This window comes from Aulonocara sp. 'chitande type north' Nkhata Bay, linkage group LG11, assembly GCF_057382095.1.
Source record: "Aulonocara sp. 'chitande type north' Nkhata Bay isolate Kocher_YH1m ecotype deep benthic linkage group LG11, A_spYH_male_GT1.1, whole genome shotgun sequence".
NCBI classification, from domain to species: Eukaryota; Metazoa; Chordata; class Actinopteri; order Cichliformes; family Cichlidae; genus Aulonocara; species Aulonocara sp. 'chitande type north' Nkhata Bay.
The window spans coordinates 35,837,012-35,853,276 of record NC_141354.1 but is presented as its reverse complement, the minus strand read 5'-3'; the positions used below and the strand labels follow the sequence as shown (position 1 = coordinate 35,853,276).

Below are 16,265 nucleotides of genomic sequence, written 5' to 3'. Positions count from 1 at the left end.
TTCAGAAAAGAAATGACTTTCTCCTGGCACACCCGAGCCCAGTTAAATTTGTGAAATCTGTAGTTTGGGGATGTTTAAAAGCCCTTTCCAAACTGAAATGCATCAGCAATAGTTCTAAGAAAGAGTCTAATTATGGGAACCTGGTTATTATTTTAGTGGATTTGATGGTGTTGTGTCAGCCTTGTACAAAATGAACAGCAGCGTATGTCAACATTACTAATAGACACTGTTTCTGCTTAGTTGTAGCAGACAAACTCTGCAGTCTATATTTGTTGGGAATAGTATTTAACAGTTCTAATCCTTGCAAGATCAACTTCAAGAATTTATAAGTGCAAAGGTTTGATTATGCAGAAATATGTCCTTATAGAGTTTCTGTTCCATGCATTCTGTGAAGTAAAAGATGAGTGGTCTGAAAGCCTAAAAACAGAGCCTTCATCTCTCCAAACGTCACTAAAATCGAAATCTTTTCTGGTTCCAACACCAGCTGTTTATTCCCACATCACTCTGTAATGTTCCTCTGTAAATGATTCATTCTGCTACAAGTGGTGTATTTCAGAATCAACAGGGAAGCTATAAGAGCTTTGAGCCCGAGGCCCCTTTCACTTGTTAGTTGGCCTTTCAGATTGAAACACTGACTCACTGCTGTCAATATGACAAGTCTGCTCGCCGTTGTGGCCGTGCTGGCTGTGCTGTCCGCTGGGTTCTGTGAGGAGCAGAAGAACTTCTTGCAGCGAGCTGGAGTGGCTTTCAACAGCAGGGAGTATAAATCTCTGCTTACTGTGAGCAACGGAGAGAGGTTTGGAACCTGGACCTGGCCAGAGATGTGCCCAGAGAGTTTCTTTGCTGTTGGATTCAGTGTCAGGGTAAAACAACGTCTCTCAAAAATGCTATAAACGTTACTTTGATTAAAAATGCCTCTACTGCTGCTGATATGACAAACGAATGCCTTATCTGATGGTTTTACACTTCCAGCAATTTCACATTTCACTTACTTTTCCAACCCAGTAATACTGAATATTAAATAAAAATACACAAAACCAAAAACACCCCACCCAAAAAAACCATGACATAAAACTCTTCAAAAAACTTCTCATGAAGATCAAGATATCGTAGCCATTATTATACTTTTGGTACATGCTGTTGTTTACACCGATTTTTTGTTTTTTGTCTCATCATTTTTAACAGGAATTGAGGAATTGATTTTACTTCCATGCTTCAATTTATGATACTTTATTTATTTTAGATGTTTGTTTTCTGGATTATTGCTCATCTTTCTTTGTTGTTCCTTTTACTGGTTAATTCATATGTTTGCTTGATTGACTTTTGATGAGCCTTTATTGTCAGAAGAAATGAAAAAAATGATCTTTTTAGAATTTGAAATAAATAAACTTAAAATTTGTAATTAAAAATCAAATTTTGGTTCCCAGATCATATTTACCATAAATTTAATTGTTAATCCTCTCCATACTGGCCTGATGATTTCTTCATTGCATGATTCTAGTAAAGAAGATGAAAGCCGAAATCTTTTTTGTGCATTAAACAGCATGCAGTGTAGATACTGGATTTCTCTCACTGCCTCAGATACTCTGCAAAGATGAAAGTGGAACCTGAAAGTGTTGTGTAACCTGACGTGAACTTTTATCCTCAATGTATCTGCTGCTTTACCGAGAAGCAGATAACAAACTGGGCTGATGAAAATCGTTTCTGCTTCTGGGAACTGTCCTCTGTTTTCTCAGGTGGAGTCTAACCAGTACGGGAGTGATGACACTGCTCTGAATGGGATTCGCCTTGTCTGCGCAAAAGATGGAAACCGCAACTTCCTGTACACTATTGAGTCCCACACTGGCTAGTAAGCAGTCATGAATTACACTAATCTCCATCCAGTTTTAATATTTGCCTGAACTGTTTATTCATGCATTAAATCTCAGTTATAAGCCATGAACTACAATTTGGGTTGCCAGATTATGAAATTTGGAGGTGTTTTAGTCTAGGTTAGGTGTAACATATGTAAAAGCAATTTTTAAAATAATTAATTTTCCTCCATTGTGTACCTGGTATACAAGTTTATTTATATATTAACCTAAATTTTCTTGCTACAAAGTGCTACATATTTCAAATCAGGTCTCAAATAATAAAAATACTTCAAAAATAAAGAAAGATGCAATACAATACACAATAAAGATTAAATGTGCAAAATAAATAAACACAAATTTATTTACAAAGGTAGAAAATATTTGAGAATTTTACAAAAGAAAAATAGAGTGGAATGAAATAAATTTGTAGTGTAATGTATTAAAAAGAACAATTTTTTTTAGATTATTTTATGAATAATGGTTATGGTATTTTTCAAGCATCATAGAAAAGCAAAACCCTCCACAAACTCTCTACAAACAGATGGGCAAGAAAACAACATGTTAAACACAAAATCGAGTAACTTATGAGATAATAGTAATAATCATAACAATAGTAATAAACATGACATTGTAATCTGTAGCGAGAATAGGGAGCAGGTGTAACAGTGAAGCTGCAAGGAGTAGATACATAGTTTAAATACCCTGAGTCATCCATCCAAAGCAACAGGCAATGCACAAGAGAGGTGAAGAAGAGAGCGCGGTCCGGGTGGAGAGGGTGGAGATGACTGTCAGGGCTGATTTGTGACAGAAGGAGAGCAACAAAAGTGAAACAGAAGGTTTAAAGATGGTAGTGAGACCTGCTGTGATCTATGGTTTGGAGATGGTGGCACTAACAGAAGTGGCAGAGTTAAAGATGTTAAGATTTCTACTGGGAGTGATCAGGATGGACAAGATTATAAGCGAGAACATCAGCAGGACAGCTCAGATCAAGCAGTTTGGAGACAGAGTTAGAAAGGTGATGCTGAGATGGTTTGGACTCGTGATGAGGAGGGATAGTGGATATATTTGGCAAAACGTGATGAATTTGGAGCTGCTGGGCAGGAGGAAAAGACGAAGGTCTCAGAGAAGATGGATGCGCTGAGAGAGGACATGCAGAAATGGTTGATGTAGCAGTGGAGGATGCTAGGGTGAGATAGAGGCATATATATCTCTAACTTGAGAACAGACTGAATGTCTTTCCATGTGAAAGGAAACCAGTTTTACCAAAGTTAATGCATATGTGGAATATCTGTTGAACCAGACTGAAATGAGAGATGAAATACAAGGTAGTTTGAAAGCTTCAGAAGCAGATCTCCATTAATAAATAATATGAAAGGGCTCTTTCTTCTTAAGTGTAGGCGAGTCTTTCCTAACTTTGAATACAGATAATAATGAGCAGTAGATGTGAAAAGTTGTGATGCACTGTGATAGACAAGGGTTCACTGCTGTTCAGTATTCAGGGAGAAGTGTGACGGTACAGAGTATTTTCATAATCTGAGCCAGACAGACAGATTTATGGGTGAAACATTACAGACAGCCTTCAGTTCTATCTAAATAGGCTGACATGTTTTTCATGTATTTTTATGTTCTGGTCCCTGTTATATTTTTTGCTTTGTTGTCTTTATTTGTCTTTTTAGTTTCTCATGAGTGTATGCCACTCATTCCTTTCATTTCCTTGTCCATTTACAATTTGTGCCTTCTGCATTTAGTTTTTTCCCAGAACTTCCTGAATGAGGCATACATGGATACAATTGTGTGATCAGCAAAAACAAGCATAAAAATGATATTTAAGTATTCCATAGTCATTTATGTAGAAAACCCACAGTAGATCAAGCATAAATCCCTGTGGTCATATTTCTGATGGCATTGATTGTTTGTGCCACCCACATTAGCAGTTTGGATTCTCTCTGTTGTGAAGATCTCATTTAACCTGTTCACAACAGATTTGTTACCATTATCAGGTAGGTACGGCTAATAAATACTTTGTGTCTTATTGGAAAGTGGCCTCATTTGTACAAGTTTTATTTCAGGAGGTATGATCAAAATGTTGAGGTTGGAGCTATCCACACTTTCTAATGATCTGTGTAATATTTTGTATTTTTTATGGTTCAAGGTACTTTGGAAGCAGCAGGATGCTGGAGGCTAATAGTTTTGTACTACGCTCAGAGAGGAAATGAAAGCATTGCTTCTGCCACAATCATAAATATGTTTTGGATGTTTAAATGTCAAGCTTATTTTCCTCCCCTTCATTTCCCCTTATTTAATCTGTTCCCGCCCAGCTTCGGTGACTGGTCCCAGCCTCAGTACTGCCCGAGCGGAGTGCTAACCTCTTTCCAGATTAGTGTGGAACCCCATCAGGGTCTGTTTGGTGATGACACGGCCGTCAACAACATCAGGTTCCGCTGCAGCAGTAACCCAACGCTGGAGGGGCCCGGCATGGGATGGGGAGAGTATGGCCACTGGAGTGAGGAATGCCCTGATGGAGGCATCTGTGGCATCGAGACCAAGATGGAAGAATACCAGTATGGCCTGGATGACTCCACCCTGAATGATGTGCGTTTCCACTGCTGTGCATCTCAGCAGGTAAGATGAAGGTTAAATTGTTAGACTACAAATATTTGGTGAAGCACACGTGAAGATTTACATGAATGTGTGTGTGAAGGGCTATATTTGAGATGACCTGTGGAAGAGAGAACAATTTTATTTCAGACATGTTACCAAACCAAAATGGTAAAATGGTAACATTGACTCTAACCTACGGACATAATATCAGCTCAATGAAATCTGGAGCAACTAAATTGCAAAAAGTTGCAAAAAAAGCTATTTTTACATGATGCCTTTGCACATATATGCAATAACAAACAGAGAACATGTCTGTATCCCAGAACGCTACACATGTGGTATTTTGAGTGTTTTTAAAATCACAGCCAGCTGGGCGACTCTGCCTCAGGATTTCTAATTAGCTTAAGAGCTTTTGATGATCGTATGAAGTTTTCTCCAGATGTTTCTGTATGATGGAGATGGAGGTTTGACTACTTGAGGAACTTTACCGCCAGATGTTCACATATTTGGAAACATTCAGATATATTTCACAAGTCAGTATTAGTGAGAAAAAAATGTAACACGCAGGAATGCTTCAGAATATTTTCTTGCTTACATTGCTAACTTGCCACTGTTACGCGCTGAAATCTACGTGATTTTAGCCATTCTTTGTACCGTATGTTCTGAAAGACAATAGAGGTAAATTATTCAGTAGAGATTGGCTGAAATTTCAGCTGGTTTTATCGATGGTGATTAGAGTTTAGCCTTTTTGTTTGGCTTAAACCAGCTGGTCATGGCACGTGGCTGGTTCTGTTGGAGGAATCTTCCTGTTAAAAGGTAGTTTTTTCTCTCCATTGTCTCCAAGTACTTGCTCATAACAAAACTTTAAATTTCTCCGTATGTACAAAGTCCTTCACAACTGAATACTCAAATTAGTTATTGCTACAAAAGTTGTCAGAGAGTTAGAGCAAAGTAATGAAGCTAGAAGTGAAATATTTAAATGTCACATAACTGGTGGTGTATACAAAATGTTGCTGTTGCTTTATAAATGTATGATTTGTATTTTTTTTCCACAGTGACTGCCAGCTAAGAAGCTCAGTCCAACATCTAAAACTCAAAGAAGACGAATAATAAAAAAGCTCATCTGAAATGTGACGTTCCCTGTGATGTTTTTTCAGGACCTGCAATGTCTCGTGTTTTTTTCATTTGTCAAAAACATAGCCGAGTGTCACCTTCAACATCAAAAACAAAACGATTAAGGAGCTCTGCCTCAGATCAAGCCCTCATTTGAAGATCCACCATGTCATCCCCTCATCAGCATGAGAGCGGCATGTTTTCATATCCTGTCAAGTGAACCAATGAGTTCACAGTAAAGTCATAACAAGCATCAGCCGCTGACACAGCCATTTCCTAGAATTCCTACTGGAACTAAGGTAATTAGGAAACGACAAGAGAGGGGGTATTAATTAATTTACAGTTTAAGGCCTGACAAAGGTTGATAAGACACCGATTGGCACACACAGAGGTAATTTTGCTAATTAATCGGTGAGCAGTTAATCTGCTAACACAGAGTGCGTACGGAGGGTTGGGGAGGGAAGTGGAGGATGTTATCAAACTCCGAGGTAATGGTTTTCAGAACATTTTGCAAGTCAAGGAAAAGCGATTACAGCCTCTCACGTAGGCTTCATCTACATAGGGCCTCTTGGTTGTGATAATTAATACAGCAGTGCTGACCTCATATCTAAGTTCAAAGTGTACTTACTGGTGCTGATGCTCAAGTGCACTTGTTGGCATCCTCAGAAAAACAGAGATGCTGACTTTGACAGGAGGAGAGGTCACATGGCATATAGTTGTGTTTAAAGTAAAAATACATCTCATCCATCATTTGAATTTTCCCTTAAATGTCTAAAAAGTAAAGGGAAATGATATATATGAGCGCAGATGGCCTAAGGTGCAAAAAACTTATTTTCTGTCTATAGCATCTTTCTTGTGAAAGTCATTATAAACTCGGCTATATGCAGCCAAACTCAGTTAAAAAACAATAAAGTGATAGAGTTAATGGAGTAGAGTAGAGATATGAATATTCTAAGGGCACCAGCAACACAAGGTGGATTTTTAGAGAAATGAGTGCAATAATCCAAAACCCTCAAAACTTTTAAATTACCCTACTGATTATTTCCTAAGTCACTGTTTGGATAAAGCTTCTACATTTACAATAGGTGCTCCAGCCTGAGCAATGACTGAGTCATCACACTGAATATAAAACTAAAGACGGTATAAAAGATAGACCCTGAATATGATCTTGGAAGTTAGCATTTTGGTCTTTTGTAGCAAGAAGCTACTATAAAAGGGATAAGTTATCAGCTCCACAGACACACATATTGGCCACTGACTAGAATTTAACTCAGCAAAAATAAAGCATAAACTTCTTAGATGGTCTGCGCAACATTGAGGTGATGATCCATTAAAAATGCTTCAAAAAGCACTAACACAGTGGAGATGTTCTGTGTACTGGCTTGAAGTAGTTCTAAAAACCATTTACTCTCCTCAGAGTTATTCTGAAGGAGTAAATGATCCATAGAGGCTCAAAGTGTTTTTTATTTTCTATTTTTTTTGTGTGTGTGTGTAAAAATGTTTTTAAAGCACTAAAGTTGAACATTTTAACATAGGAGTCTCTGGGGATTGACTCACTTTGGAGTCAGTCTCAAATGCCTCCTGGAGGACCTGCAGTTGCTGACAATCACACATCGGCTTTTAAGGCTGCTGGTGTTGCCGCTTGGGCAAAACATCACAGGTAGGTTTGAGGAAAGATTTCAGTTTGGGTTGAAAGAGTCGACCTTCATTGATATTGTTACGAAAATAAATATTCAAATCTGCAGAAGGCAGCACGAATGCTCTATTTCTCACATGGCTTCAACTGGACACCACACAGACTTTGAAGCAGGGAGCTGGCAGGTTAAAGACAACAATGTCCATTCTCACTCAATCAGGTGTTCACATTTTGACATGAACCTCTGCTGGGTAATCTCTGCTTCTCTGAAAAAAAAAAAAAAAAAGTCCAGGGTTGCAGTGTGTGAAATTGGCTTTGGTTATATATATATGAGACCGTTAAAGTCCCCCTTTAGACATATTTAAAGCTAAAGTCTGGACATTATGTTTCTGTAAAACCGAAAGATTCTTTCTTATTTCATATTATGAAATTGACATTTTTCCACAAACTGAAAAAATGTAAAGTCATTGTTCTGTGTATTACAGCAGTGCTGCCAACACTCTTAGACCTTTTTTTCTCTCTTTGATGAACATTGGATTTGACTCTACTAATTACAGAATAGACGTCAGACAGTGGATTTTTTCAATCAAATAAATATTAACTGACTCAGCACCAATACTAACAAAACCATTAGGAGTTCAGTCTATTTTGAAAATAATTTCTCTTTGCATTAGGCCTCAGTTAGTCACTAGATGGCAGTGCTGCACTGAAAGGGACTTTAACCAACATCTCACCTGTAACAGTGAGTTTTATGGCAAGATGCTGGCAACATAAACATTGTACTCTGATTTTATTCACTGAGTGCTGTGAGTTCTAGATGTATCACTCCATAGCTGAAAACACTGCAGCGCTGTAGGCTCCACTCCAGAGACCCTTTGGGGACAGCATTGGAACAGCGTCAACCCCTGCCTGAACACTGTTACAGCATCCCCCAGCATATGCATGAAAACAACATTTTTTGAAGCCACAGAGAAACCTCATTATTCAAAAACGTGCTTCCCTCAGCAAACTGTTTTATGTCATTACCTGTGGGCCCTGGAGTGGAACCTTGTGGATGTAGCACCCTGAGGTCACAAGTTTAATATACAAACCACAGGATCACTGTGTTTCTTACCATTTTAGTGGCTCTCCGGTGGGTCCCCAATCTGCCTCAAGAGCCATTAATGCCTCCTGCAGTGAGGAGAATGGATATGGTGTTTTGGTTGAAGGCAAAGCCTTCCTCGTAATGACCTTACTCTCCCCTGGGCTCTCAGCTCATGACTTATAGATCACACCGGCTGTGTTGAATCAACTGTAAATATAGTTCAGCTCAGAAGCACCATAGGGTTATTATAATGCGTGTCGGTCAGAGATTTTATGTGATACTGTGATGCATAAGGGACAGTTTTCAGCCTGAATTGGGTTGTTTTGATATAAGAACAAGAGAACAAAATGGTATTTCTGTGGTGTTAGTGTGTAATAACTATCATGTTGATCTATTCTAAGGTTCACACAGTAATGAAGGTAATAACCAGATGGAGCAGAACTTTAAAAATTATCCTTTCACAGAGAGAAAATCTTAATATGAGGCTATAATTCTCTGCTGCATTATGCTTCTTTCAACATTTTCTCTGCGTTCAGTGGCCTGAAGTTGTCATTTCACGTCTTTCTGTAGTCCTCCAAGGATAGACTGTCCTTGTGCAGAGCGAGAAGTCTGCGTTCTGAATAACTTCTTTTCTGGGTTCTGACACAGAGCACTTTATGAAGGACAGCCATTGTGTTTCATGATTCTGCAGGGTGTGCGTAGATGGCTGGAAGGCTCAAATTCTTTTCTGCTGCTAGTACCCTTTGAAAGCCATTTACACGATCTTATGTCTATATGCCACAGTGTGACTTGTGCTGTGTATGAATATCCTTGTGTTTGAGGTATAATTTGAAATATTAAACTTCCATTTCTAACATTCTGCAGAAATATTTTGTGGCCAGATACATTTTTTCTCAGAATCGTAGTTTTACAGAAGAGGAAACTTATGTTGTTACATTGAATAACTAAATTGGTATAGGAGACATTATAAGAGATAGACGTGGCACTCAAAGAATCTCTAATAGAAGTTGAAGAATTTAGTCACAGTGTGCAGTGGTTAGGAGAGTTGCCTCACAGCAAAAACTGTGTAACATTTCCATTTTCTCCCTGTGCCTTCCTGCAGTCCAAAGACATGCTTCTTAATTTAACTGGTTATTCTAAAAAGACCCAAAGCTGTGAATATGAGTGTGGATGACTCTTTCTCTCTGTATTAGTCCTGTGACAGACTGGCAACCCGAATCAGGGTGCACTCTGCTACTTTGGCCTGTGACAGTTGGGACAAGCGCCAGCTGCAACCCTGAATTGAACAAGTGGTTGAGTGGTTGATGAATGGAAGGATTCACTTTTGCTTTCCTCCCATCGATGAGCAAATCACCAGGAACTGAAACAGGAAAGCTCCCACTCCCTGGACTTCTAAAGTCAAAGGAGAGCCTGCTTGCAAGAATTTCTTGCATGAGCTGTTGACCAAAACTGAGCATTTTGTGAGGAGTTTTTTTTTTTTTATTATTTAGGAAAGTTGCTCAAGACAGTTTATACAGTTACAGCTACATTGCACCATCTGCCATTTTGATTTTCTAACCAACTGACAGCAGTCACTGTTGACCACCACACCTTCCTGCTTCTTACACACAGCTGTGCATGCATTAGCAAAAAACCTAGTCTTTTTGGGGCACTAGTAGCTCCTTGTCTTTTTTTTTTTCAATTACAAAAAACCCATTAATTTGATTTCAATTTACATATCAATGCTATATTCACAAAACTACTATACTATATAATGTATACGATGTTGAAACAAAAAGGCTTTTTTTGAATGGAAACTTCTGCTACTGAATTTAGCCAGAATTTTTGATTATTTAAATGTTTTAATTTAATCACTTGAAATTTCAAATTATTTTCTCAGATGTTTGAATTAAATGTTGAGATAATAACCCAAAACTCCTGGATGGTAAAAAAAAAAAAAGTATGAAAAACAAGCTTTCAAACCTTTTGTTTGGAAATTGGTGTAAATATTATTTTAGCTATTTAACTCTGTTCATGACTTTCCATTTTGCACTTTGTCATGAGTGTCCCTTGCTGAGTTCTGGCTAAATTGCAGTCAATGTCTATACAATGGGATTAATAGGAAGTGTGTAATGGCTCTCTGTAGGTCTTTCCCCAAGCTCACATCTGAGGTTCAGGGCAGTTTCAGCAGTGTGGTGACAAATAGATCTACTTGTTACAGGAGGCCAGATGGAGGTAAGTGTACTTATGTTTTACTGTATCTGCAACCTGAATCTTCATTAGCTTCAAATTTTAATGAAGAGCTCTGACTGTCGGCCTACAGGAGGAGTCATAGCAAAGCCATAATGGTACGAAATGCTGTACAAACATAGAAGTGAAAGTTTTGGAGAAGAGGGCATTTTAAATCTAATGTCGGGGCAAAAACACCAGAGTATTTAAGCTTTTTTCCTCCTTTCACTATTTTATTTCAATGAATATATAAGTCATACTTAGAAATAAAGTATAATATATGAAAATGCTTTAGCATGTTTGCCCCTTAGCTTCTTTTTATTTGCAGCTGTCTCACTAAGCAAGGCTCCTTTAAAACTTTCACATAAAAGAAGCACGGACACGTGTACACATTAAATATAAATCATTTTATAATATACAAATTGTACAGATGTCATGAACAATAGGAATGTTGACACACTCAGGATAGCAAAGATAAAGAATACTTTTTTTCTTCCGCGATAGCGATGCAAAAGACAACGGCACATGATCAAACTCAACATTCAAGATGGCAGCTGAGGTGATAAAAAAAACTCACATCAGAGACAAAAATCTAAGAATACATTTTGCAGAGGCTGTGAGCAAGCTAAAGTGACAACACAGAAAAAAACAAAACAAATAAATGACGGCATCCTATTAAATCATGTTCTGCCTTTTCTGCTCTGCCCATTTCACACCATAGTAGCACACAGGAAATGAACCATTACGTTTTTTTTTCTTTTTACAGCATTACCAAGAATGATTGCACCAGCGCCACTATTGAGGCTCAGAGACAATTATGCTGATATAAGACAGTATGTTACCTTTCCTTACAAGAAAGGGGAGAGGGCCGTATATTTAATACTAACGTTAGATCTCCTTCTTTTCACAGACGGCTAAGTTAACACGGTTCAACATCATTTAACTGATGAAGTGTCAGATCCTATCTCACTTTTCTCTCCCTGTCTCTGTTTTTTTTTTCCGTTTTGTTTTTGTAGACCACAAAAATCACAATTACCCAGAGTCTCTGGAGTGTACTCATGTCAGAGGTTAGACTGCACAGCAACCAATCAGCCCTTATCAGGGGGAGACGGAGCCCCCTAAGGCCACGGCCCCATGCTGGATGGACGGATACAGGGCCGGCTGTAACTTTTTGTCAAGGTTATGATCATCCATATTTGTGGATGAACAACAGGAATGCAGCGGGAGTCACAAAGCACTCGTGTCAGCTGAGATCATCTCATCGTTTTCATTTTCCAAACTCTGTTCCCATAGATAAAGACGGATCTGAGCTATGTGTTTTCACAGGATGCCAAAGGGGAATAAATGTCACAGTTTTTAGATTAAAAATGTGCAGACATGCAAAAAAGGCGAAAGAAAGGAACGCTGAAATAAATTCATATTCATAAAACAGATGGATGACAGTTAAAATGTTTAGCGTGACACTGGGGAGAAAGAAAAAATTGATTCAATCTGAGGAAATAAGCTGACCAGGATTTAACAGGGGAATTTCTCAAATATTCATAAAGATCTTGTCTGCTCTCAAAAGATGCCTTTTGGTGTTGCCTTTCATAATTTATATTTATTGTATTCCGACTAAAACCGTGAAAGTGACAGCTGAGTCCTATTTGCTCGTCAGCTTCTCTGATGCAAGAGGTGGCATTAAATATTTCTTGCTTATTATTATGCTTATTAAAGTTCAAACAGTCAAAAGCAGCTGAGTCGATGACGTTTAAGGAGACGGAAAGAAAATAAAAGAGAATACTATAATGTGACTATAATATGACTTCATATCTTCATTCAATATCGGAGTGGTTATTTGTCACGTGCTCGTGCACACTCCTGTGTACAGCTGTGGAAAATCCATTCTGGCTCAAACATGACCCTTGACCTCGTCTGCCATTAGCGATGACCTCACGCTCACAGTTCTGGTCTCCGTCATAGTGGAGGGCGAGAGGACAAGGAGCATATGCTTCAGGGGGGTCACGCATGCAGCGACCCCTCAGTTCAAAACCCACAACGGCCCTCGGGAGGTAGCTGGAAGCGTCAGTCAGCGATACATTTTTGCAAGCTTTAGCAGAGGCAACACAAAGCCCACAATAAAAATGTCCAAAAACAGAACATTCACAATAAAAAAACACATGTTCAAAACATGTTAAGAATGATCCAAAATATAATACCTTCATATAGACACACACATCTTTATCCTGTCCTTCTGAATCCCAGCAATAAAACATTTAACAACATCTTCAAAATACCAACACTGACTGTAGCAAAACGTTCCCGTTTGACTATAACAAACACTTAAATCACCATGGTGCCTCTAAAAGACATTTCTAATAGCAGACTGTGGGCCATTTACAGTATAGTGATAAGGCTAAACTGGTCACAGTTTTATATTCTACTCTACACAAAAACATCTGCCATTTTACATTGAAAAATCTCAGCGGCGGGTGGATTAATCTCCCGAAAGGAGAGCACTTATTCAGCATAATCGATCTTACTTGTGTGTAATTGAAGAGTTTCTTCTCCAGGAAGGATCCATTTTTCTTGACCAAGCTATCATTTATTCTCATGAAACAAAATATCCAAATTGTGACAAATTATACTATGTATAAAGCCAGACAGAAGGTAGTTTAAGTTCTTTATAAATCAAATGCTAACGCTTTAATAAATAGGCTTTCTGACATCTTTGTGATGAGATATAAGTTCTTTGCAAAAATGCAACACTTTTTTTTTTAACACAAACTCTTCCTCCTCAGTGCAAATGATTCCCCATGACATCACTGTTAATATGAAGGCTATTTGCTTCACATTGAGGTGTTTTGCTGTCAATACCTCCTCCCAATAAGTGACCCCCATTATAAATGCATGATTACTGACAGATACCCCACTGACAAAATCCATTAGTGAGCTAATGAGAGCTCCACACCGTGAATGTTGCCACTTCCCTCCCCTCCTGTTCCACCTTTTAAAATGGAAAGCTACACGATGCCATGAAACAGCACATTAGGACTTGGTTATTGTCAGAAATGATGTCTGGTAAGAGGTGCTTAAAGAGCTGGAGGTAAAATAATGAAGGAAATCTCAACAGGGAATGTGGGACACAAACGGCTGTTACTTTAAATGAGCCTATCCATTTCTTTTATTTGACTCTCTTATGCTCTGTGGTCTTTCTCTTTTACTGCAGCCTTCTTCTTTATTTCAATTTCTACCTCTCAAATCTGGTCTCAATAAACAACGAGGCTACGACATGTTCTGACCACACAGCTTAACCTCGTTTCCACACTGACAACTACTTTCATTTTCAGCGACTGACTGGAATGTAATTAAAAATGCAACTTTGCGCAGGAATAGATCTCCTGTATGTAAAAGCTAACTCTGAATATGAGTTCGGCCCTCGAGGTGCAAACATTCAGCTGAATTTCACATCCTTATCTAGCTTGGCTTTGAATATGGAACATTCTGTATGCAAGGTGAGCACACCAAAGAGTGATTATCGGCTCTGTTTGAAGCACTTGATGGCTTAGAGCTCAGCGTAAACAATTATCTGTTCAGCCTACTTTGGATTGCCTGTCGCAACAAATGCCTTTCCCATCACCTCTATGAGCTTTCTCATCCCTTCACATTCGAACTCACACGAGAGCAGGGTTTAGGACGATTCAGGATGTTTTTCTAAGCCTACTTGCCCTTTATATTGTCAGATGGGTTAAAGAGGCAGCCAAGACCCTACCTCTTTTTTTTTCTGTTTTCACAGCTTCATAAAGCAGTAAGAGCTGGTCAAACAGGTAACTTTATCGCTGTAAGACAGGAAAAGCTTACCATGCTCTGTTTTCTCTCTGTTAGGACTTACTTTTATATGTATTTGTGTTTGTGTAAAACAACATCATTTAGGCTAGCTATTTAACCCTATTGAAAAGTTGCAAGTGGGCTGCAACAAGAATAATAATGCAAAGCCCCTGGCCTTGTCAAAGGCCTGGGAACACCAGGAAGTAACACAAAAAAGTGAATCTATTCCTTTTTGAATACCTGATTTTAGAAGATTAGCAACATGCAGTAGCAGCAGTTCTTGTTGAGAAGCTGCTAGATTGTTAGCTAAATGCATTAGTTAAGTCACATTACCTAAATCAGCTTCTTTCATTTCGTCTTTCATCTTTAATATAAGATCGTCTGGGCTGTCTGCTCCCTGTTGTTTTGCTGTCAGCATTTTAAACCATTACTGGGAGCGTAAAAAAAGCTCTTAAGCTAGCAGCTATTCTAAATATAACTTAGGTTGGCTGTCAATAAGAAAGAAGTTCATTTAGTTTTTTCAAAAGGTGCATTTACATTATAAACTGCTTCACTAAAACTGTCAACAAACCATTCAATTTATCAGGAGCAGGTTACAGTCTGATAGATGAGGCTAAATTCATGTAAATTTAGACGGATAGCTACCAATAAGCTTCTTTGGGGAACGCCTTTAGCAGTGAGTCCAAGACAGTGTTTGATCTTACTCTTAGCAATTTGGTCAACAGCAACACTCCTCGCAAACAATAAATCCAGTAATCAAAATGAATCCACATTAGAAAACATTTTAAATGCTGGGTGACCAGGCCTTTAAATGTTAGCTTCATTCTGCACATGCTCTGATTTTGGCATCCTCCTCAGTGCTCTGGTCTTCCTCATCCAGCGACGCCACCCTGACTACCACGCATCAGCATTTCCTGTTTTAGATAGTATATACATTCAGTATGTGTGGTTTTAAATGAAGTTCTTTCCAAGCTACACTGAGTTAGGATGTGGGGGGTATCATCAATGAGCAATGGGAGGTTTGGAGAATGCTGCAGCGATGGGGACCAAAGCCCCATTAATTTGGATTAGGGACAACACTGGGAACCAGTTCTTAGGAATGGGGACTGGTAGGGTGGGGAATGAATCTTAACTTTAACAACTGGGGCTACTCTTGAGTCTCCTCTGGGCTTTGACATGTGGCCTGTGGATCAACCACAATCTCCTTGGCAATGATTTCCGTGTGTACTGATTCTTCCGTTTTGCATCTGACTGCATTATCTCCACCTTCATCTTTCTCCTCATCTGTCTCTACCCCATTTTCTATCACAACTTCAACTTCCGCTCTGCCCTCGTCCTCCTTTTCTTTGGTCTTGCTCTCGACAGTTGCAATGGTTTTCATCACTTCCTTGAACTCTCTGTTTTCAGAAGGCTCTCCGTTCACTTTTGATCCTTCTCCATCCAGTGCTTCTTCTTCAGTGCCATTTTCTGCTTCTTTGTCTGTTGTCGATGCTCCTCCATCTTTCTTTGTGACAGTCTCCATACTGATTTCAATACCATCATCATTTTTTCTATCCTCCTCACACCTTGCCTCTCTCTCTGTCATTGTCTCACTTTCTCTTGCTGTCTCTCCCTCTGCTGTGTTCGCCTTTTCATCCCTACTCTTATCTTCTTCCTTTTCGACCTTCTCTCTGTCATCAAGAGGCTTGGAATCTTCTGTTTCCTTCTCAACTTTTGTTTTCTTTTTCTTCTTATTTTTTGCACTATCTTTGATGCAGTTCTTGTTGGACTTGCTTCGGGGCTTGAAGATTAATTTCTGAAACATTTACATTAGTATGTTAGTGGAATGCATTGTAACTCTGCAAATATGCTTTTGGCCACAAAGCAGTGTAGGCAGACTTAATTAAGAATGGATCACTGTAGATCTAATATAGCGCTGGGATAACTAGCTAATTCAGACGAGTCTCATTGATGCAGAGAAGGA

At 38.8% G+C, this 16,265-nt stretch overlaps 2 protein-coding genes across 2 annotated transcripts in view; one reads left to right on the top strand and one right to left on the bottom strand.

Annotated features, from left to right (window-relative positions):
• Positions 1 to 585: 585 nt before the first annotated feature.
• Positions 586 to 5,588, top strand: LOC147319660 (vitelline membrane outer layer protein 1 homolog). The gene is made up of 4 exons (XM_086312341.1): positions 586 to 863; positions 1,737 to 1,849; positions 4,172 to 4,475; positions 5,510 to 5,588. The coding sequence occupies exons 1-4, from the start codon at positions 651 to 653 to the stop codon at positions 5,510 to 5,512; spliced, it is 633 nt and encodes a 210-aa protein (XP_086168467.1). The 5' UTR covers positions 586 to 650; the 3' UTR covers positions 5,513 to 5,588.
• Positions 5,589 to 10,883: 5,295 nt separating this feature from the next.
• Positions 10,884 to 16,265, bottom strand: part of rftn1b (raftlin, lipid raft linker 1b) — a 134,098-nt gene continuing 128,716 nt past the window's right edge. The window contains exon 10 of the mRNA XM_086312340.1: positions 10,884 to 16,097. Within this exon, the coding sequence (XP_086168466.1) occupies positions 15,450 to 16,097 (648 nt within the window). The 3' untranslated portion in view covers positions 10,884 to 15,449. The remainder of the gene's footprint in view (positions 16,098 to 16,265) is intronic.

What these genes read in the sequence shown, in the direction of transcription:
- LOC147319660 (XM_086312341.1), top strand. Translation starts at nt 651, where the DNA reads ATGACAAGTCTGCTCGCCGTTGTGGCCGTGCTGGCTGTGCTGTCCGCT. An exon ending in CTGTTGGATTCAGTGTCAGG is followed by an intron (nt 864 to 1,736) that starts GTAAAACAACGT and finishes CTGTTTTCTCAG; the next exon opens with GTGGAGTCTAACCAGTACGG. An exon ending in ATTGAGTCCCACACTGGCTA is followed by an intron (nt 1,850 to 4,171) that starts GTAAGCAGTCAT and finishes GTTCCCGCCCAG; the next exon opens with CTTCGGTGACTGGTCCCAGC.